The 19,805-nt window shown below is 39.2% G+C and overlaps 1 protein-coding gene across 1 annotated transcript in view; it reads left to right on the forward strand.

Annotated features, from left to right (window-relative positions):
• COL13A1 (collagen type XIII alpha 1 chain) overlaps positions 1 to 19,234 on the forward strand; it is a 148,044-nt gene extending 128,810 nt beyond the window's left edge. Inside the window, 7 exon segments of the mRNA XM_067552986.1 lie at positions 4,160 to 4,213; positions 4,776 to 4,829; positions 5,593 to 5,628; positions 9,627 to 9,713; positions 16,371 to 16,409; positions 19,123 to 19,170; positions 19,172 to 19,234. Of these exon segments, the coding sequence (XP_067409087.1) occupies positions 4,160 to 4,213; positions 4,776 to 4,829; positions 5,593 to 5,628; positions 9,627 to 9,713; positions 16,371 to 16,409; positions 19,123 to 19,170; positions 19,172 to 19,234 (381 nt within the window).
• Positions 19,235 to 19,805: the final 571 nt, after the last annotated feature.

Here is a 19,805-nt window from a genome sequence, read left to right on the forward strand (position 1 = left end):
TGTTCAAATCCTTTCTCCCACTCAGGCAGAAGGGGCAATTGAACCTGGATCTCCCACATCCTAGGTCAGAGCTCTGACCACTGGGCTAAATATGTAAGGTCACCAGCACCACTAATCATAAAAATAATTTTGAAAGGGACCCAGTCTGGTAAACAGCCTCTGAGTGGACCCCAGGGTGTCTTCCCCTGCTTTGTGGATCATGCTGGGGCTTAGATGGGAGACAGGTGTTTAGATTTCTAGACTGAGACAGCAATGCAGAGACAGAAACATAGGCGCCAAGTGAGTTTAGGTGGTAGCTAAACAGAAGTTTTGCAGATCGCAGTGGAGCCTAAAAATGGGTCTAAGGCACCTCAGTATTTTTATAGAACTGGGCCTTACTGTCTAGAATATCTGTTTTTTAAATATGTATTACAAATCAAGGAGTTCACACTGCAATCAGGCAAATGAGATCACAATTGAGAAATAGCGTGTCAGCACTCTATCATGTACATGTCTTACACTGTTAATTATCAAGATACCATACGTGTGTTCAAGCAGAAGAATTCTCCTTGATCATTAACCCACTGTTCCTGTCTGATAATATAATGATCACCTAATATTAAATATGATTTCAGAATAATACCAATGACTACACAGTGATCCTATAAAACTATCTGTCTACCAATCTAGGCACTTAGACCCCCCTCATCACCATTACATGTGAACACCTTATTAATAAACCCAGATTTATGCATCAATGTAAGATTCAGGCAGACAGAGAAAGCTATAATTCAAATTCAAGATCAGCAGTAACCCTTCCAAAGTTGGAGCTGAAGCCGGATTCCCAATATAAATCTGATTTTCAATCACCCCCCAACAGCGGTCTTTAACCCCTTATCTGGCTACTAGACCATATAGTTTCTCTATATATGAAGCCTGGGCAGTTTTGAAAATGGAATGCAGATGTGCACATCTCCACCTATCTGACACATATTTCCAGCTGGGAACTGCCTGAACAGTGGATGGCTCTCCAGAACCTATCGACTTCCTGATGGATTCCAGGCACCTAGTTTCCACTATAGTACCATGCTATATTTCATTTCACAAATAATCCAATGCGGGGCTCACCAGCCTGACATTGTCATTACGAGGGTCCTCAGCTCCACCGTCACAATTTCCTTCTCCTTGCCTAGAATAGCACAGAGCAACTTCTCCCTAGGGTGATCACTGAGCTGCACTTTGGTACAGAGTAAGAAGGAATACTGCATTTTCAAAGATATCTCAAAGGCACTAGCCAGTATCACATGCCTTCAGTGTCTTTATGTTTTCACTGGTTTCCTTGTAAGTACCATCACCTGTCCTTGAGATCTTATTTTTTTGTTTTTGTTTATTGCGAGCATATGTTTGTCTCAAGTCACTGCTTCACTCACCTCTTCCCTCCCCCTTTCCTTTTTCTCCCCTCACCTCCCATTCCTTCCTGCCTTTTTTGTTAACCCTTTCCCATCTGTTCAGGGTGCTTCAGGTTTAGACGGCAGGCCTGGACCACCGGTGAGTTCCATTTCTCCATTACCCTACATTCCTCTTCCCTGGTACTGTGCTGTGTCTTGTCCATCCCACCATACCCTCGTTTACATTATGAGTAACTGTCTTTTCCCTGAAGATGGATAGGATGTCAAAATGCTAAATTTAGATATTGTTACTGAGAAGTGAAAGATCACCTTCTTGTCACTCCCAATAGTGTACGTCCATTTGGGACCAGGGGTTTTAGCCTTAATCACATCCTTTTAAACATTTTTACTTTATTAATTATTATTATTACCAGAGTTATATTAAATGAAGCCTCTGCATGAACCCATTATGCCATGTACTTCTGTCCTTATATTGTGAACTGTCTCCATTTTGTCTTTCCCCGTGATAGCCTTGCTTACAGCCTTGTGCAACAGCATCTCCTCAGACTTGTCTTAGGCATAGTAACACCTTATGTTTTGTTATGTGGGCAAAAGGCTTTGTTGTGCACTGTTTCACACATACCATTTAGGACTGCATTGCAGTGGGTTGCATGCGCAGCTCTTATTATAACTTTAAATGCACCTCTCCAGTAGGAGGAGATGCATGTGAGAAACCTTCTGCAAACAGCACTAGCCACCCCCTTTGTGAGCACCAACACACCACACAATTTCCTGAGCATCAGCAACTTCATAAATGCTTTCCCCACATCTCAAAAACAGTTGGTGGAAGTTTTAACTTTAATTTTATTCATCCAGTGTGCAGTGATGTCTAGTGGTTGAGCAGGAGACTGAGAACCAGGACTGCTAGGTTCTATCCCTCACTCTGTCACTAACTCACCGTGAGATCTTAGGCAAGTTAGATAATCTCTCTGTGCCTAAGTTTCCTAAATTGTAAAATGAGAACAAAAATAATGATGCTAACCCAATTTTATAAAGCACTTTTGATCCTTGGATAAAAATTACTATGTAAGGGCAAAGTATTATTATTTCTTCAGAGGATGTTATATAGCTTCCAAATTCAGTCAGATTTGACTTTTTCAGTGATACTTTGATTTCCCTTTTTTCAGTGGAACAGGAATTAATTTTATTGCCGTATAACTCCCACCAAACAGAAATTGAATGACAACTTCTAATTTGCATATTTGTTTCAAGAAGTTGTATATTTATTTGTATAAATCTTCTAAATATTCCCTATGGATCCTTAGGAACTGTAGGCCTTAAATTATCTTAAAATGGAGAAAATGTACAGATAGTTAAAATTCCCATGGTGCACTTATGGTCCCCTGCATAAGTCTAGGAGTAAATTATTTTCCTCATTTTCACTGAATGTGTGTCTGTGTCATCATGAATTACTTTTCCAGCCAGATTCTGCAAATTCTTACAGATACAAACAGTCCTTCTTACTCACATGAGTCAACCTACAGAAGTCAGTGGGATTACTTTTGTGAGTAAGGAGTGCAGGATCCAACCTCTCATGATTAAAACTCCACATCCTTTTCCTTTAGTCAAAAGGACAAGTTACTGTAAAAGGTCCAAAAACTCTCTCTTTTCCATTCCTGACTGAGAGGTAATTTTCCTTTCTAGAGGTCCATGGAAGAATTGCAAACAGGAACTTGGATAGATAGCTAGTTTTTCATCAATCCAACATAATATGATCTGATATGAAATAGAATTAAAAAGGTAAATGCATAAATACGTTCTGTTTAGGAAGGTACTTTGAAATCTACTAATCCTTCACTTAGATTGAAAAATGGCAGTCTGGAAAATGTTAGATACTGTGGCACAGAACACTCATATGACCTGTGGCAAAGGAGTCCACTAGGGGCTGAATCTGGATTCACATGAGTGTAAATCATAAGGATATCCACAGAAAATCTGAATTAGATTTCTTGTCTTCAAGAATGCTAACACTCTTCATGGCCAAAAGAGCTATTGCCTACTTACTGCATTATTAATGCAAAAGATAAGAATTAATTGGGTTGATTAATTAACTTACCAAAGTCTAAGCAAGCCTCAGCATGGCTGAAAATTTTTGTATGTTTAAAGGGAGATTCCTCCTGCGCCCAAGGCTGAGCACAGAGACTGGATTTTCCCCTAGAGCTTGGTGGCGTGGTATAAACGGTGAAAGGGTGGACAGAGGATTTAGGATTGAATGGGTACTCTCTCATGTTTGCCTCTGTGTATGCGTGCATCTGCATTAGTCCTTGCAGCATGGTGACCTTTCAACCTGCATGATGATCTGCCTACCAAAAAATAATGCAAATTCTATTTCATTTTTGCTCCACTGAACTGATTTGGAGAAAAGCTTAAAATATATCTACATTGTCTTCACTCTGCTACAGTTTTCAGCTTTTCTGGGGATACAAACTGATGAGTAAAATATCTGCCAATTTTTCAAGGTAGCCACCCCCAAAATAAAAATAAGGCACTGTAAAATTACACTGGGCTGATCCAGTATGACAATTTCTATGTTCCTTTAATTGCATGGGGCAGTCATTGAGAGAACCTGTCCTCAGCAACTCTGAAAGCTGTAGTAATTCAAATGACTCCTTACATAATTGGAATCTCCTTCTCAGCTCTGCTCTTTCCTGCAGGACCATGCTGTTTCCCAGCTGTAAAGAAGCCTGATGATGAAGAAAATGGTTTATGTGTTTTTCTCTCTAATATTGCAGGGTACTCCAGGACCAATTGGAGTTCCAGGACCAGCAGGACCAAAGGGGGAAAGGGTAAGTTAGCTTCAAACACACACACACACATATATAAACAACCCCTGTTCCCCAACTCCTTCAGAGTTTCATGGAAGGTGGCAGGTGCTACTGTTTCTAAAGTACAGTAACTGCAGCTCCTTCCAAAAGTCAGGACTTGGCTCTTTTTGACTTTGTATTTTGGCTTCTCTGGTACGGCAACTAGAGACCCTGAAACAGGTGCCCTCTGCATTATTTTCAGAAGCATTCGTTTATCCATCTGTGCCCAGCATGTTAGTGGATATGTCTACACTTCAAGCTGGAAGTATAAATTCCAGCATGGGGAGACATACCCATGCAAGTTCTGATCAAGCTAGCCATTAAAAGATGGAGCGTAGCCTTGGTGGCACAAGCAGCAGGAGGGGCTAGCCACTCCAAGCTCTTACCCTCCAAGATGCTATATCCATACTTGGGCAGCTAGCGCCTCCTGCACTTCATAACACTGCAGCTACACTCCTGGGAATTGAACCTCCAGATCAAAGTGTAGACGTCCCCCATGCTGTATACAAAAATAGAACCATCTTCTCTTTTGTCTCTGTTTTAGGGCAGTAAAGGAGACCCTGGAACTGCAGGACCAATGGGGCCAGCTGGGCTTCCTGTAAGTACTGGGATCTCTAAATTGTCTGCCATCCATGAAGCTTTCACCTTCCGGCAACAGTAACGGAGAGAACTGCTGTAACGGAGAGAATGTTCTCTTTCTGTCATACTAATGCCCAAGTGAACCTAAGGAATTTGTACAAGTAAAAGTGAAATTCTGGTTTTAATTTTCAAAGCAAGAGACTTTTCTCCCAGTCCCAGTGCCCTTTTTGTGCTATTATTTAAATAATTCAATTTAAAGTTGAATACTTTAAAACAAATAATAGAAAAATAATTACTTTATTCTATCCAGCAGAACAGTATATTTTAAAGCATAAAGAATAAAATATGTAACTTAATGTGGATCCTGAAATTACTGGGATAAAAAGTAAATCATGTTTAGATTATTCAGGTGCTGACATTGAACATGTCCATTCCAAATGAACTGAACACCTGCCTTCCAAAGGCTGACAAGGCAGAACTGGGGCCCAATTCTGTAACCCTCGTTACACAAGTAGCTCTTCAATGGGACTACTCACATGATCAGGGTTCATGCATGTGAGTATGGGATGTAGGACTGGAGTTGTAACTTTAGCTTATCACAAACTATCTTAGTTTTTAAAATAGAAATGAAGAGGTTAGTTTATTTGTTGAATAGTATAGTTTCTGTCTGAAGAATTATTTTGACTGAGTAAACAAAGGGACCTGTTTGGCTGACACTGATTTAAAATAGTTTTACATATTATATATATATATATATATTTCTTCTTACTGATGTATTTTAGGGTTTACAAGGCCCACCTGGTGACAAAGGAAACCGGGTAAGTTATAAACCAAACTGCCTGCATTTGATTACTAATGCCTTTATGTAGTGGTGGAATGGTTAATTTTTTAATTACCTGGAAAAAAACTAGGAAAAAATCCTATTTATTAAACCCTTATAAAGCAATTTACATATGTGTAATTTACAGTGTGATGGCCATAGTTTATACAATACACCATAACCAAAGACGGTCATCAAACACTAAAGCATACTAGCTGTATTTTCAGAAGTGCTCCGTGGTGGCCTATTTCTGTTCTCACTGAATGAGGCCAATGCTGAGTGCTTATGAAAATCCTGTCTTAACATGCTTAGTGAGATGTGCAGGGATGTGAACCAGACAATTCCCATTACTGTTAATAAGGGTGGTATAGCTAAATCTTGTCACATTGTACTCACATTCCCCTGGAATACTGAAAAAGAATGTCAGCTACTCTATTGCAGCAAAATGTCTTCCAAAGTTTCCAGAATTACATCTTTTTTCAACCAAACATGGATATTTGGAGAAGATATATTAAATGTGACTCTATTAAAGAACCCGATTATGCAGTCTTAGATTCGTGACTCAGGCTTTGACTTGAACTGGTGTAAGAACTGTAGAACCAGGTCCTAAGGAAAGCAATAGCTTATGTTAATTGCTGACAATCTTTTTTACATCATGTGCCTGTGTTATAAAGAAATAAACTATACCAAACTGTACATATTCATAAGATTTTTTTATATTAGGATTATTAGTGATCTGAATCCTTTGATAACAACAATAAAGAGATATACAGTTGAGAATAGTTTATTCACTTGGTATATCTAGATTCGCTTTATAAGGCTCTGATGCCATATGCAAACATTTTGGAAATAGACTAAAGTTGTGATGGAACATGCACTGAAGCACTAATTTGATTAGATGAATATATTTGCTGATAACTCCTGGTAAGTGCTGTCTCTCTTTCCTTATCATCGGGAGTGCTCCTCTGACAGATTAATAATTTTGAATAAGGCACTGCCAGTCAGCATCTTAAACAAGGAAAGACTATTCCAAATTTCTTGAAATTCATGTCAGCTCCAAGATGCTGCTACACTTTAATCATTCCACTTCTGGTTTTGCTCTTTAACTTCCTCTTTATTTTATTAAGTATTTTTTTTCCTGAATAAGACATAAGCTTAACAGAATGTTTAGACTTTTTCAGTTGGCTTTAAATCTGGAAAATGTATTTAGAAGAAGGGTCTTTTGTTGGCTGCAGTAGGAATCATTTTGGGCTAGCGTGGCTCCATTGTGCTCCCACACATAAAAATAACTGAAGAGTGGGAAGAACAGCAACTTGTCATAGATGATTAGAGGGGAGTATCACAGCTCCCATGAAATAAATATGTGGCTGAAATGCAAAAATGTTTTGAAACAAAAACATCTGGGAAAACTGAGTTTGTGAATGGGCAGATACTGTAGCTTTTCAGGTCTGATCCATCAAATACATAGTTTATCGCTAGCAATTTAATTAAGGGTGCCTCCTGAGCCCACAGTCCTTTTAAAAATATTAACTGGGTCACTTATTAGAGTAACTCTGAGGAATTAGAGTACATTTTATAAACTTTTTAAAGCTTTCCTTGGCAAACTGCTTTGTCTGATGCCCCAGTCTAATTGATTTTCTTACAAATACCTCACAAGCTCCATTCTGTAGAAAACTGGAGGCTTCTATGAGCTCTAATTCACTGTCAAGCCACCAAGTGATGTCTCTCTTTAGCCAAATTGTTTAGTCATCAGGAGTTTGCTTTCCTTTCCCATAGCTCAGGGTTGAGCACAGTCTATGGTACTTTCAACCCATTTATGGGAGACATGGCACAGTAATGACATGGCATGGATTTCTTCAAGCATAATTTTTTTAATTTAGATCTTCTGAGAGGGACTCCCTCTGACCGGAGAACTGGAACAGAGAGATTTTACAACTGAATGCATACACCTGCCTTGTGTTCAATAGCTTCTTTTCTAGCAAGAAAATGTGTTATTTAAAACTGTTTTAGTAGTAGGTACTAGTAAAATGGGCTATTAATAAGATTTATGCACATATATTGTGATTAACACATTGAAAATAGGTCTTGAAGTGTCCACCCCATTCCCTGCAGTAAATTTGGCAAAAATCCTCTTCACAGTCCTTCCAGTTGCAAAAGGCAGAACTGTGCCTTTTTATGCTCTGGATCTTTTCTGCTGAGCAGAGCCCTTTGTTTTTATGTCACTGTAGGATGTATAATAATAGCCGTCAAGATCCAGTGCAGTCGTGAAAATGTTGTGCTATGTAACAATTTAAATGTTACTGGAACATGGCAGCCTTTTGGATAATACAACTGAAAAAGTATAAATGCTGAATTTGTGCATTAAAGCTGAACTCTGCATTTTTTTTTTATAATATCTACTTTTTTTCCCTGTCTGTGTGTACGTATGTATTCCTTGCTTCCACAGGTCCACCTTTGTCCCCTTTATTCCTTCCTCCTCTTCTGCCTTTTTTCCTGGGTCCTTTCTCCTCCCTCCAATACAACCCATTCCACATTTTCTCCTGGATTATCCTCTCTCTGTTCCACTGTTTGATCCCGGGTGATTTCTCCTAGTTACCTCTCCTATCCCATCCATTTATTTTGTCAGCTTTTAATTTATTTTGTCTAAAACCTTTTATTTTCCTTTTTTTTTAAAATATATAAACCTGTGCTGCCTGATTTTATTGCACCTTCTAATCTTTATCATCTAGACACTAAATAAAATTACCTTTCCAGCCATCCCATTTCCACTGTATCCTCAGCAGCTTTGAAAAGTTCCTCATATATGTAGATGCTCTTTTTAAAAACATACTTAATATGAAGATATTTTGTATATATATTTTCTTGAGAATATTGAGGCCTATCCTGATGTTGACCTGCATTTAAAATTTCCATTTAATTCACTGTGAGTGGAGGGTGAAATTTACCATGTGCAGAGGGTCAGCAGGAGACCTGTTCACTATTTAAGACCCACTTGCACTCTGTTTTTACACAGGCCTTGTGCTGGCCCTCTGCACAGGGATGAATTTCCTATTCTAGGTCTGATTCTTTTCTTATTTACCCCAGTGTAAATCAGGAGTAGCTCCACTGAAATCAATGGAGTGAGACTAGTATAAAATTGGTTTAACTCAGATTAAAATCAGACCCTCTCTACACAAAATAATGCCAATATCAGGCTAATTCATTTGCAAAAAATTAAAACTGTGATAGATACAGACCTACCTTTGTTGGTCAAGAAAGAGAGACATTTTAATTTTTAAAAGTACAGCATTAAACAAAACAGTAACATTTCCAGTGGAAAATGCTTACGTAAAACAAATGGTATTTTATAAATCATTTAAGAGAATACATTTAAAATTACTTGTTATATTATAATAAACCACAAATACTTTTGGAGGAAGGACAAGGAGAAGTAAAAAGGAAAAGAGATGTAAAACTAATGAATTGGTAATCAGGTCCATGGATGTGACAGCAGTGTAACAGGAGATCCAGACTTGGAATCAAGTGGCCAGTCTCTTGTCCCCTGGTTCATTGGAGCTTACGAGAGTCACAGAAGTGACACACTTGGGCTCATGAGCAAGGCTGAGGACCACTCAGTGTCCAAACATTTCCTCCTAGCCAATCTGCAGAGTTGTATCAGGTGTCACTTTCCTGACTGAAGAAGTCCCCAGTGCAATCCCATCTACAAAGTTCAGGAGGCTGACAGTTCATTTAATGAAACTGTGGGGTCAGAATCCTTATCAGGATGGGATTTCAACAATTGCTACAGTGCGATACATGTAAATAAAAAATGTCAATAAATCCATAAAAGGCTTTCCTTAAGAGCAACTTAGCTGAAGGAATCTCATCTTTTAAAATATTTTTCTAATCATCTGTTTATTTATTTATTTTTTAAAACTATCTCTGACATTTACTTGAAATGGATGATCCTAAAGCTTTTGTGTATTTTTTTTTCTTGGACTAAACTATTATTTACAGGGGGAGAGGGGCAAGAAAGGCTCTAGAGGGCCTAAAGGGGATAAGGGAGACCAAGGAGCGCCTGGATTAGATGCACCCTGTCCATTGGTATGTTCTGTTTTATAAAATGTATTATTTTAAAAGTTGCCAATGAGGAAGAAAGAAGGAAAACAAATTAAATGATGGACATAAAGACCACCCTGCTATAACAAAAGTCACATTGCTTAAATAAGGTCCTGCGCTGCTCCCACAGGAGTCTATGGCACAGCTGTTTTCTTCCGGGTGATGCAGGAACAGTCCCTTATAGAGCAATTGGGCTATAGAGTAACTTTGGCTCAGGCCTTTTCTTTTCAGGAGCTTGTAAAGGAATGAAATGGGTGAAATGGCAGGAGGCTGAGAGCAAAGGGGTTTTGCTATGAAAGTAGAGCCCTGGAACTCCCATGCCCCTATTTATGGGTGGTTGTTCTTTGGCAATGTTTAACAGCATCAGCCTTAAGCAATGATGAAATCAAAAATGCCTTCTTTTTTGCCTCTGAGCAGTGTCCAACTGATGTGTTTGTAAGGGAGTCTCCACTTGATGACACAGGGCACCCAGGTTAGGATACCCAGTGGGAAAACCAATTGGTGTGAAATCTGATAGGAGGTACAAAAATGATTAAGATGGCTATTTCATTCAACATGACATTACCTCACTTCATTGGAAGTCTCCTTAATAACCACATTATTTTCTAAAATCCTAATGGAAAAATACAATGATATATGGCAGAAAGGACTAAATATATATCATACCCTAGCCATATAACGAAGCTCTGTGTCTCTAAAATATTATCATTGATCTTTTTAGTTCATCCCCCAGTTATACTGTTTGCAATAGCTGAAGAGTCACTTGCATAGCACAGTGATAAGTGCAGTGTATGTGCCCAGACAGATGCTGCACAAAAGTTATTCTTTTGTTTCAAAGTGAGGATAGCAACTGATGATTTCTAAAAACAGAGATCCTCTTCTCACTCCTCCCCACTAAGAGTCCTCCTAGCTTTAAACTAAATCAGAGGAGTTTCTTCTGACTTACACAGAATACAGAGCCAGCAAGGCAACCTTTACTACTGATTATGTAGGTAGAGATTCAAAAACAGATTATATATGTACTGGTTATGTAGCTTGAGTGCCCTTTGATTATACCAGTGTGGGACTGAGCCTCTCCTCCCATGGCATGGAGGGGCTGGCGTTGACTGGAATAATTATAGTGGTTGATTTCATGAACAGGGACGAAGTTTTAAAGGCGAGAAGGGTGAGCCGGGGTTACCTGGGCTGGACGGGCTGGATGCCCCTTGCCCATTGGTATGGTGTTACCTTCCCTTTCCTGCATGCTTCTGTTTGTTTTTTATTCTTTGATTGTTATCTTCTGATACCTCCAAATGTGGCATGAACTGTAAACCTAGAGCAATGGTGCCGTCCTTACCAATCTCCATCCTACCTCCCCTCACACCCTGCCTCCCATAACACCCTTTGCTATGAGTCATGGTTGCTATAACCATCTCTTTGTGGTGTAGGGAGAAATGAAGCAGTAGTGTGGATGCTTTATCATATTATAGAGTATTAAAATTTGTTCATAACTGCTTCATTTCTTCCTTTAAGTTTTCCTTCAGAATCCCTGCTAGACCAATGGTTTGAAAGCTGATCTTCAAAGATTTCAACTTTGTTTGAACAGCTGAAACGCTTAAATCCTTCACTAACTCTACTTTCAAGTATTCACACTTGGCCAGCAAAGTCTGATACTCTTCCACCCACCTAGGCACCTCCCACATTTTAAAACAATCCATCAGAATGCAGACATAACTTTAATGCAATCCCTGAGAAATGTATCAGTACAGTATTTCAAGTCATCAAGTTTCCAATAACTAATTTCTAATTATGAGTATCCCAGAAAGACTGAACTTCACTCTTATGTCATATCTTAACAAAAGACCTCACCTAAGTCATCTTTCAATTGCTCATGATGAGCTCCATAAATGTCTGGGGGGAAATTAAGGATTTTGCAGTGCCTTAAGAATGTAAACAAATCCGGGCTCAGACGGAAGAATCTTTCAAAATTGAGGCACCTTCATGGAGAGCCCCGTGCCAGCAGCTCCTTCTCGTTTGTGATAAAGGAGGATCAGCTCAAACTGCTCTTTTGGCCTTAGCTCTGGCAGTAGGCCCAACATTTCCCCTTTCTGTTGTTCTTTAGTGTCTCAGAGAAGGTTACTCTTGATTTGAAGGCTGCCTGCCCAGTACATTTCCTGACATCCATTTTACTTGACTCTTAAAGGGATATTATTTTAATGCCCCTTCCTAAATACTGTATCTAATCAATATGACAAAGCTACACTCGCCATCACACTAAAAACATCAGTTTATTCATTTGCTCAGAGAAACTCGGCTCAAATGCATAATTTGTTTCTTAGGGTATGTTCTACATTGCAACTGGGAGGTGTGATCCTCAGCATGCATAAACAAGCTTAGGATAACACCGATTGAGTAAGCGTGCTGACAGTAGCAGTATGGACACACAGCTCAGCTTAGCCACCTGAATCCAAGCCCCCTGACTCCCTGGATCTGAGTGGGGTGGCTAGTCCAAGCGAATGCCTGTGCCATAATGTCCACCTAGCTATTTTTATCATGCTAGCTCAAGCAGATCTAGTGAGAATCTGTAAGGTCAAAGGATTTACTAAAGGACAGTCAGTGGATTATAACTCATGAACATCCTAGTGTCCATTTCTAACTTGACAAGTCCGGGAATAGCTGTGACAGCATGGGTTGTACAAGCCCGCCTGGGACTCAGGGTATGGATTTGAGCGTCTAGCGCATGTTGACTTGACTATTGTTATTCAAAATAACTAGACCAAAGTTAGCACAGCAACACATGCTGCAGTGTAGATATACCCTTTGATTGCAGGGTAGATATACCCTTAGCATGTTAGTGCCAAGTCCTGCTCAGAGTTACTCATGCACAACCACATTTGCAAAAGGTGTGACCACAACCAGTTCATTTGACCTCCCTGGGCCATAGACAAACCAACTGGAAAATTATGTTTAAAAGAAAAAAGGAACTTTACTGAGAAACAAATGCTGCATCCGAACCGAATTTTTCTGAGTAAATAAATACAGTGGTTGCCATTAAAATCTTTACAATTTTGCCTTTGCAAGTAGCTAACATTACTGTCACTCCCAGTATTCCCTGCATTTTGCACTTCAATTTACTTTACATAGTGAATAACTGAATGCTTCTGTGATAATAGCCACCTTCAAAGGCAAAATTGTAAAGATTTTAATAGCAACTGCTGTTCTGTGAATACTGGGTAAATAAACAGATTCTGCCCTTGTTCACATATGTGATCACAGAAGTTAAAAATGCAAAAGAACTGTTCAGTCACCTAGTTTACCTCCTGCAACTGCAAGTCACTTCTGTATTGAATATTCCTAAATTGTATAAGGCACTTAAGTCTGAGTGTATCACTAAATATAAGGATTCTTGGACCCTTCGAAGAGTAGTTGATCTTCCCTAGCACTTCTCCTTCCAACTGGGAATTGCACTGCAGGGCAGCATCATAATGCATGTCTATTTCATGACTGTTTTTGTTATGGGAGACACATCAGAAAATCTGGTGAAATGAAGATGACACAATATACAGTATTCTGGCATCCAAGCCAGTTTGAGATATTGAATAAGCATGTTTGTTGATCCAAAATTGTCATTACTTACCTCTGCCTGGCATTCTGCTGACACATCTTACTTCCATATGCAGGATCTGCACAAACGTTTGGAGTCTGTGAACTAATGCAAATCTGAAATATGGGAATCTAATGACTCATTACTAATAAGCATGTCCCACTTCCCTCCCCCTGCAAACTAGCCTGCAACAAACACTTCCTTCTGACCCTGTTCTTCCTTTGATCCCTAAACCATAACTCTCCAGCTTCCTGTTCCTTTACACACCTAACTTTCCATTTCCTCCTGCAATGCACTACACAATTCATTCCCCCCACCGCCAGCGTACCAATGGGAACGCCACTTCTTCCCCAATAAAGGAACCATAATCATTTATTTCCACAGTCCTGCATCTGTGGGAGGGAGTGTTGTTGGGAAACTACATTAAGAGAAAAGGACTTTCTATCATCACCCAATGCGATTTGATCCATCAAAGTCGCTTATCACCGTACTTCACTTAACTAGTTTCTCTCTCATTATAACATTGTGCATTTTCTTCTCTTTGTTTTTTCTTTTCTTTTTTAAAATGAGATATTAAGCAGTGGGGATATCTCCTACCATAATTAAGACGCTAAGAACAAACTAATTTGGTTGAAGAAAATGGACCCAATTCATCCTTTGTATAATTTCACTGACTGCAGTAGAATTACATCAGGGGTGTATATGACCCACTAGCTTGAACTGTAAGAGCAGTTGTAGGCTTCTTCTATAAGGATTTGATTGAACTTTCTAACTATCAATGGCTTAACTCATTAGGTTAGGCTTTTCACCTGTTTATTATCTTATTCACAATAATTCTGCTTCACCATCCCAATTACCTGTTTCACAAAGCTGGTTAGTGCTGGTCTGAATAGAATTAATTATAACATTTCACAAAAATTCATCTACCAGATACTAAGGTCACCCGGTTAGTTTCCTTTTAACATCCCAATGTTTGCAGAATGCAAAACTTTTTCAAAATAAAAACACTCAGACTGTACAGGATCCTGCCGACTTCCAAAGCAATTCTGCACAAAAAAGGCTTGAAGGTTTGGGCCCTGAGAGAATACAGGCCTAATCCCAACCATTTTATTGAGGCAAAATGTCTATTTGGCCATATATTCAGGATGCCACAAAGGAGTGATAAAGCTGTCTTAAAGAGGGGGGAATCGTCAGCTGGTGTAGAGCCAACCCTTCTCCCCTACCTCCCAGACTCCTTCAGTGTCGGGACAAGTCAGGGACAGGAGGAGCATTGGCTGGAGCAGTCCACATTCCAGTAATCCCAACAAATATAATGGCCCCTAGTGAACCATTACAAGCCTACACAATTAAGAGCACCCCTGAAACTATGCCAGAGATTGAACTGGCCCTAGCTGTACTCAGGATTAGGAGTGGGTAAAACAGAAAAGGAGTGGAACGCTACTTTTTAAAGAAAAATGCACCCATTTTCCTCAGTACAGGACTCTAACTACCACCTGGTAGTAAGCATTTAAAATAATTATATTTTTAATTAAGTTAGGCATTGCAGCAACCATCTTGATGAAAAGTGACAGCAGAAGCAAGATAGCCTGATGTCAAAGATGAAATAACTTTTCAGCCAGTTTTATAGATATTATAGTTAACATTAAAAACCATCTTTTACATTTACACATTACATATTTTGCTTCATTATTAAAGAGTTACGTTCTTATTATGAGAGTGAAATAAGCTTTTAAAGCAGGGTGAAATCTGTTTTACAATGCATTCTCCCATGTCAGTGTCCCTTGCCACCCCATAGTAATTGAGAAAAATGGGTGCAGTAATTTCTTTTAATATGTTCTCAGAGCATCCATCTGGATGGCACGGATTCTGGGCTTCACCCCAACACCTAAGGGATTAGCCAGCAGCACCAGAGAAAACTCTTCACATCCATCCTCATTGCAAACAAGCAGCGAAAAGGCCTTAATCCCACCCTTCACTCCCCACACAAAACACAGAGCAAAAAATTTTTAAATGGGTTTATTGGGCCAGCATTATCTATCTCTGTCATGGTACTATAGTTAATAAACATTTATATTATGGTAGTGCCCAAACACCCTAACCCATTATGCCCAAACACCGATAAAGAGGCAGTCCCTACTATGAACATCTTACACTCGACTCTTTGTTTACAGTACCAGATTATATCATGAGCTGCTGTTCTAACAAATCTCTGATTGCCACACCTTTTTTTTTTGTGCATTATATGTTTCTTAGGGTTTTCCATAATTCCCCTACTGGTATCTCCTTTCTTGCTATTGAAGAATATCTAAAAGTGTCAAGCAATGCAACACAGAGATTTCTGATGCCTCAGCAGATTTGACACAAGGGATTTCTTGATTGATTCTTACATTTGGAAATAAGGACACCACAGCCATGACATAAAACAGCATAACTCCCAATGAATTTTGCTCAAGGGGGCAAAATGACCATTCCTTACCCAATGTTAAAGCCAGCCCAGCTAAATGAAATGAAAATATTTTCTAGACATTCTGGCAAATCCACAGGTTAGTGCAGTGTTTGGGATCTGCTTTGCTGTATGTTGTCAGGAATGGCATGTCACCTCTGTATTATGACATGGAGCCATGCATGACAACATAACCAGCCATTTCATGTGTCCCACGGCCAACATCCTCATCTATTTTACTCCTGAAGGAGAGCTTTTTTTGTTTCCCTCTTCAAGGAAAGCAGTGCCAAACACATTTTCAGAATGGAACTAGAGCATATATGCATAACCCTGCAGCCTAAGACCCATTAACAGGAAGACCATGTGTGTTCCCTGCACAACATAGAGACCAATTTCCCTCTTGAATCTCTGGTTTCTGACTGAACCCTGATCATATCTTTCAGCCAGAAAAACAGGTCACACAAAACAGAGGGGGAAAATTATATATATATACAGCAGGACATTCATCCCAGCCCAACTCAGACAAAATGTTTGTTGCAGCTATACTAGTTAACCCTTTCCTTCCTTCCTCATGGCTCTGTCTCCTAAACTGTGTTTGTTTCCTTCTTTGTTGTAGGGGGAAGATGGCTTGCCAGTTCAGGGCTGCTGGAATAAGGTAAAATAACTTGGAACTTCTATGACTGTGCTGAATTAAAGGTGTTGATGCCTTTGCAGATGCTTTTCTGAGAGTTTTCTAATGACAAAACAGATGTGTAAAGGATGCAGTGGATTTTCAGGGCCAGTGCTCATGACAAGCAAGGACCAAAACTGTCCATTTGATCTACCCAATACTACACAAATAAAATGGGTTGCAAATGAGGGAATTGTATTGGCAACGCTTCATAGTTCAGGCTTGAAAATATCTCATAATTGCAAAGAATCAGAACACAGAATAGCTTGTCATATTCCTACATAGCAATATATTATTAGTAAATTGTACTTTTTATCCATAGATCACAAAATACTTCACAAAAGTGGGCAAGCAAAGTTATCCCCATTTTGGGGAAACCGAGACTCATAAAAAGCCAAAATTTTCAAAGTGGAGTGCCTAATATTAACCACCTAAATCTGTGTTTAGGCACCCAAATAAAAGTAATTGATCTGATTTTCAGAAGTTCAAGACACCTTCAAATCTCATAGATTTATACTGAGTTAATCTGGAGTTACGGGTGTAAATGAAATAAGACTAAATGTTGCCTTTGAAACAGAGAGAGTTTATATGTGCTTGGGTAGTTATTTTAATTGTGATTACAGCATGATCTATCCAACATATTAAGATAATAAAAAAGTCGACAAATAAATTAAAGCCCCAAATATCTTTCTGACTCTGCCTGGCTATAACTGTCATACTTTGTTCTACAACTCAGGATGTTTTTAAAGCTCTGAAGGGTGTAACTTTACGGCTAACTTCACAGAGCTAAAGGAGTCAGGCATACAACTCCCATTGACTTTCACTTGGAATTGGGTACCCAACTCCCGTAGTCCCCTTTAGAAATTCTAATCTAATGATATAATGATCATTCAAGATCTAGTGCTGTGATCAATTCTAATGCTGTTTATAATATTGACTGGGAATCACAGTTTCAGGTTTTTTCCCTGGCTGTATAAGGTGTAACATGATCCAGTGGCTGGAAGTTGAAGCTAGACAAATTCAGACTGGAAACAAAGCATACATTTTAAACTGTGATAGTAATTAACCACTGGAACAATTTACCTGGGGCTTTGGTGGATTCTCCATCACAGTGCAGGAGGTCAGACTAAATGATCACAATGTCCCTCCTAGCCTTGGAATCTTTGGATCTATGTTCCACTGAAATACTCTGTGGCCTTGGACTAGTCACATGGAACCTAATTTTGAAAACTTACCTCTAACTTTGGGTACCCAACCTTAGACATCTCATGCCTGATTTTTCAGAAGTGCTGCACACCTGCTGCTCATGCTTTTCACTAGGAATTGTAGGTGTTCAGCACCACTAAAAATTAGGCCCTAGGTTTCTAAATTAAGACATCCACAGTTGAAGGGGTCTAAACTAGAAGTCCATTTTTGATCATTTAGGCCTTAACCTCTTTGTGCCTCAGTGTGTCATCTGCAAAAAGGGATGTTATATCTGTTTTACAGGAGATTAACTAATTAATTGTGTGTAAAGTGCTTTGAGATCTTTGGATTAAGGTTTAAGTGCAAAATATAATTACTATGCCAAATCCTGGCCCAAGTGTATCCAGGATGGAGAGCACTCAGAAACTCTGTGGTCTGTCTGAGCTTTGCAGTCACGACAGTTTGTACTAATTCTGAAAGGACACACTACATGAGGCAACTCAGAGCCCTTACAAGGCTGCCCAAAACCTTCAACATCCCAAGGATACTCCCCCCAACCAAGTCCTTGAGTATGACATAAAAGGAGGCACTGAGACTGTGCAGTGTGGACATCTGATGTCCGAGAGGAAGAGGGATGACCCTCGCAGCTGTCTGACAGCTATCCAAGTAGAAACTGACATCTTTAAAATGGAAATAACAGATGGAAAGAATATAGGGGCCCACCAGCCTGACAGTCTCCAATCACTGATATGCACTTACACAAACCCTCTAATAACACATTTTCTTTAAAGAAAGACAGCATAGAAACCTATTCAGGTCCCTTCTTTTCCCTTCATTTTCTGCAGTTCAGCTGCATAGGAGTTCTTGAAGCCCTCTGGCTATTTCAGGTTTATGTATCCATCACTGCCATTCTTCAGGTTTTGGTTCATTATTAGTAGATTGCCTGTTGTTTGCATTAGTGCAGAAAGCAGTTCCACAAGCAGCAATTTGAATAGGTATCGTGGGGCTGAGGGGGGGTGGAGAGTCATCCAACATTATACCCCCTCCTTCCTTACCAGACAAATGAAAGGGATCATTCCTGAGGTTCTTGATTGCTTCCTCTCCTGCTGTGTGTCCTGGAGCATGCTCACATAACAATGTTCCCCTTATTGCTTTTCCCTCCATAAAGAAGTCCTTCCAACAGTTTGAATTGTGAAACTAACACAAGTTTGTGTTTTCTTTTGCAGTGATGGTTCTAACCATGGACTGGCCTGTGTGTGTTTTGTATATAGAATATTTATTTTTATACGATGTTCTTTTCTGAAATGCCAAGAAGTTATACATTTTACAAATTATCAAAAGCTGCATATATTTTGTACAGAAAATACTAAATTTCCCTTTTTCTGTTTGTCAATCCTTTATATAATTCTGTGTCTGTATTATGCTTATATTGTTGTGGAGTACAGCTGTAATATTTGCATGATATTTGTGCACACTTGATAAGTATTGGAACTTAATAAATTATTGCATTCAGGTGCCAAAAGGAACTGCCCTATATAGACCTGAAGGTCATTTTCCTTGGCCAAACCAAGAGAATTCAATAATATTTAAAGCGTTATGGATTTTATTATTACAATGAAATATGACAATGTTATTTTTTTGTGAATAAACAATGGTGTTGCTGGGGAAAGCCTGGGGCAGCCAGCAGTGCTAATAAAACTAGGGACCACTATATTCCATTTATTACATTAATGTATAGCAGAAGGGCTTTCTTACTCAGTTTGCTATTTCCTAGTGCAACCAAACCACCAGTAGAGGACACTCCTGGTGCTATTTTAACAAAGCTGCCCATTCATCAGTGATTTTGTGTAAGCAGCAAAACATGTCCACACATACAGAATCTGTCTTAAATTCTTGTAACTATTTAATGTGGTATGTCTCATGTTACCAGTTAGCTACACAAAGAACCAATATCTGCAGTTATAGCAATTATGGCAATTACTAGTGCAATTATGACACCAGTTCAGCAAGGTGTTCAAGCATCTGTCTAAATTTTAAGCATGGGTAGTCCCACTAAAGTAATGGAGCTACATGTGCTTAATGTTAAGAAGATGTTTGAATGCCTTGATGACTAGAGAGCTATATTAATACTTACTGTACATACGAACACACATTGCTGCTTTAGTGTCAATCATAGGGTTACATGCAAATTTGCAG

This window comes from Emydura macquarii, unplaced genomic scaffold (genome assembly GCF_026122565.2).
Source record: "Emydura macquarii macquarii isolate MOO-44397 ecotype Brisbane River unplaced genomic scaffold, CSIRO-AGI_Emac_v2 contig_1390, whole genome shotgun sequence".
NCBI classification, from domain to species: Eukaryota; Metazoa; Chordata; order Testudines; family Chelidae; genus Emydura; species Emydura macquarii.